General features: G+C 34.2%; 1 protein-coding gene across 2 annotated transcripts in view; it reads left to right on the plus strand.

Moving 5' to 3' along the window:
• Nucleotides 1–1,391: 1,391 nt before the first annotated feature.
• The window catches only part of LOC107711902 (probable bifunctional methylenetetrahydrofolate dehydrogenase/cyclohydrolase 2), a 17,070-nt gene continuing 15,454 nt past the window's right edge, over nt 1,392–3,007 (plus strand). The window contains exons 1-2 of one of the 2 annotated variants that reach the window (XM_016516987.1): nt 1,392–1,641; nt 1,984–2,168. In XM_016516987.1, coding sequence (XP_016372473.1) covers nt 1,499–1,641; nt 1,984–2,168 — 328 coding nt within the window. In that variant the 5' untranslated portion in view covers nt 1,392–1,498. The remainder of the gene's footprint in view (nt 1,642–1,983; nt 2,169–3,007) is intronic. The other variant, XM_016516986.1, reaches the window with a different exon arrangement.

Raw genomic sequence — 3,007 nt, forward strand, 5'->3', positions numbered from 1 at the left:
AGTGAACACTGTAGGCCTGTTGAGTTTCAACACATAATACAATCCAGATTTGCATTTCCTGAAGGAAATACTAGTGCTTACAAGACAGCAACAGAAAAGAGTTAAAGTTTAGCTTAAATGATAGCCTACAGGTTTCCCACGATCACGGAAAACCCTGGAAATATGGGTTCTAAATTCTAAAATAGTGGATTTCCATGTCAAGGAAATCAATAAAATCTTAAAAACTCAAAGATATTTGTTTTTTTATAACTACAAATGTAGTCTATAATAAAATAAGTATTAATAACTTAATCTAATTTAATGAGCTACAAAATTAAGTTTGAATAACGTCGGAAATGTAATACTTTGGGTTAGAATATATTCAGAATATATTGTAATCTATAAACTATAAACAGAATATATTCAGAGATTACATTTACATTTAGTCATTTAGCATACGCTTTTATCCAAAGCGACTTACAAATGAGGACAATAGAAGCAATCAAAACTAACAAAAGAGCAACAATATGTAAGCGCAAATGACAAGTCTCGGGTATCTAACCGCAGTACGTAGCAAGGTATTACACACACACACACACACACACACACACACACACAAACAAAGAAAAACAAGTAGATAGAACAGAAAAAATAGAAAGCTAGTTTTTTTTTAAATGAAAAAGAAGATAAATAGATAAAGTAGAATTAAAATAGAATAGAAAGTGCTAGAGTTAGAGGGTCAAATAAAGATCATTTATTATACATTTACATTTTCTTTATATCACATGCCTGGCTTTCTGTGTGCTCTGACTGTGTTAAGATTTTTGCGGAATTTCCTGGTACGTTTATAGACGTGTATTCATTAAATTGTTATTTTGATGTTGGAGATTTATATCACATAGAGACAACGGCATAAATTGTGACCCTGGACCACAAAACCAGTCATAAGTAGCACGGGTATATTTGTAGCAATAGGCAAAAATACATTGTATGGGTCAAAATTATAGATTTTTCTTTTATGCCCAAAATCATTGGGATATTAAGTAAAGACCATGTTCCATGAAGATATTTTGTAAATTTCCTACTGTAAATATATCAAAAATGTATTATCATTAGTAATATGCATGGCTAAGGACTTCATTTGGACAACTTTAAAAGCGATTTTCTCAATATTTTGATTTTTTTTTGCACCCTCAGATTCTAGATTTAAATAGTTGTATCTCGGCCAAATATTGTCCTATCCTAACAAAAAAAAATACATAAATGGAAAGCTTATTTATTCAGCTTTCAGATGATGCATAAATCTCAATTTTTTAAAAATGGACCCTTATGACTTCTGCCAACCGCCATTAATACCAGAAGAAGAAGACCCTTATGACTGGTTTTGTGGTCCAGACCAGGGTCACAATTGTGTTTTGCGGACGCTTTACGCGCTTACCACAGAACCGGAAATAGTTTTGTTGTGAGTGTGACGCGTTGAGAAGCGCGAGCTGTGAGGAGGAGCAGGTGATCAGTTACTATGGCAGCTCCCACTGCATTAAGAGGGAATTATACTAGAATACAGACATTAACATCCTATTTCCAGCATTGTCGACGATCAAAACGATGGATTAATCTGAAAACAGTCAACCGGAGAAGCCCCTTTTGTCAGTCACTGAAAAGGTTAGGACTGAAATTCCCCCTTGGTGCAGATAAACAAAGCTTGCATGCGTTAATATGCAAAACACGCGTGTTTTCTTACCGGTTTTCTCCGGTTTGTAGAGTCCGTATTCATATAAACATGACGTACAGGGCATATAGTCATTGTTTGAGAAGGTCGATTCATTCAGCAAATACATTTTGTGTGTTTGAATATTCCGCCACCATGTGGGTGTCATAGATACTGTCAATGAGATGCTTAAGCAGAGTTTTACATGCATTGCTGATGGATTATAACGGTTTTAATAATTTTTTCATGTGTCTAGCTCGGTGTATTGTTACATATATGCTATGTTTGTCACATAGACATGTTGCCACTGTGGTCTCAGGGACAGAACTTGCTCGGCAGATCCATAAAGAAGTCCAGAGTGATATAGCAAAACTAGTGGCCCAAGGCAACACGAGACCTCATCTGAGTGTCATCCTGGTGGGAGATAATCATGCCAGCCACACTTATGTGAGAAACAAAACCCGAACGGCTTCACTGCTTGGTGAGCAACACACAAAGTCAATACAAACTTTAAGGTTTTAATATGTAAAGCAGTGGTTTTCAGGCCTCTGCAAACTTGTACAGGGCCCCAGTAAGTATTGAGATTATTTAAATTTAGTTAAATTAACATAATTCTAATAAAAAAAAAAAATCCTAAAAAACTTTTAACTAATATCATATTTTTTTTTAGTTGGTATTTTGTTTTGTTACAGCAGGTGTAACATATCCACGGAAGCCCGTTTCTGCCACAGAATAAAGAAATTAAGGTAATTGCAACGTTTTATCTCACAATTCTGACTTTTTAAATCTCAGTTCTGAAATATAAAAATTGCAAGATGTAACTTGCAATTGAAAGATATCAAATTAGCAATTCTGAGTAGAAACGTCTGGCTTTTGAGATCTAAACTCGCAGTTGCAAGAAAGTCAGAATTGTGAGATAAAAAGTTGCAATTACCTTTTATTTTTTTTCCATGGCGAAAACAAATAAACAGAATAGACATTTTTCACATTTCCGGGTTTCTCAGCAGCAGAAACTTCTATAGCAGTGAATGGGAGACTACCACAGATATATTTTTTTGCATTCCCATTTGCTCAAATAGCAAAAGAAAAAAATCCATGACAGTGTTTTCATAACTTTAAAAAAAAAAGGAAAAAATAGAGAGAGAGACTGATAACGGCAGTCAGTAGAGAGAACGATGTCAAATTTACCATCACTCCCATAGACACTGTATTAGAAACACCCTCGCATTAGCGTTAACTATTTTTTTGTAATTTGATGCAAAGGTAATATAATACAAAGTATAGTGTTATAAATGTACATACATTTAAAAAAAAAAAAAA

The sequence above is a fragment of the Sinocyclocheilus rhinocerous genome, unplaced genomic scaffold (assembly GCF_001515625.1).
Source record: "Sinocyclocheilus rhinocerous isolate Xijiao unplaced genomic scaffold, SAMN03320098_v1.1 scaffold988, whole genome shotgun sequence".
NCBI classification, from domain to species: Eukaryota; Metazoa; Chordata; class Actinopteri; order Cypriniformes; family Cyprinidae; genus Sinocyclocheilus; species Sinocyclocheilus rhinocerous.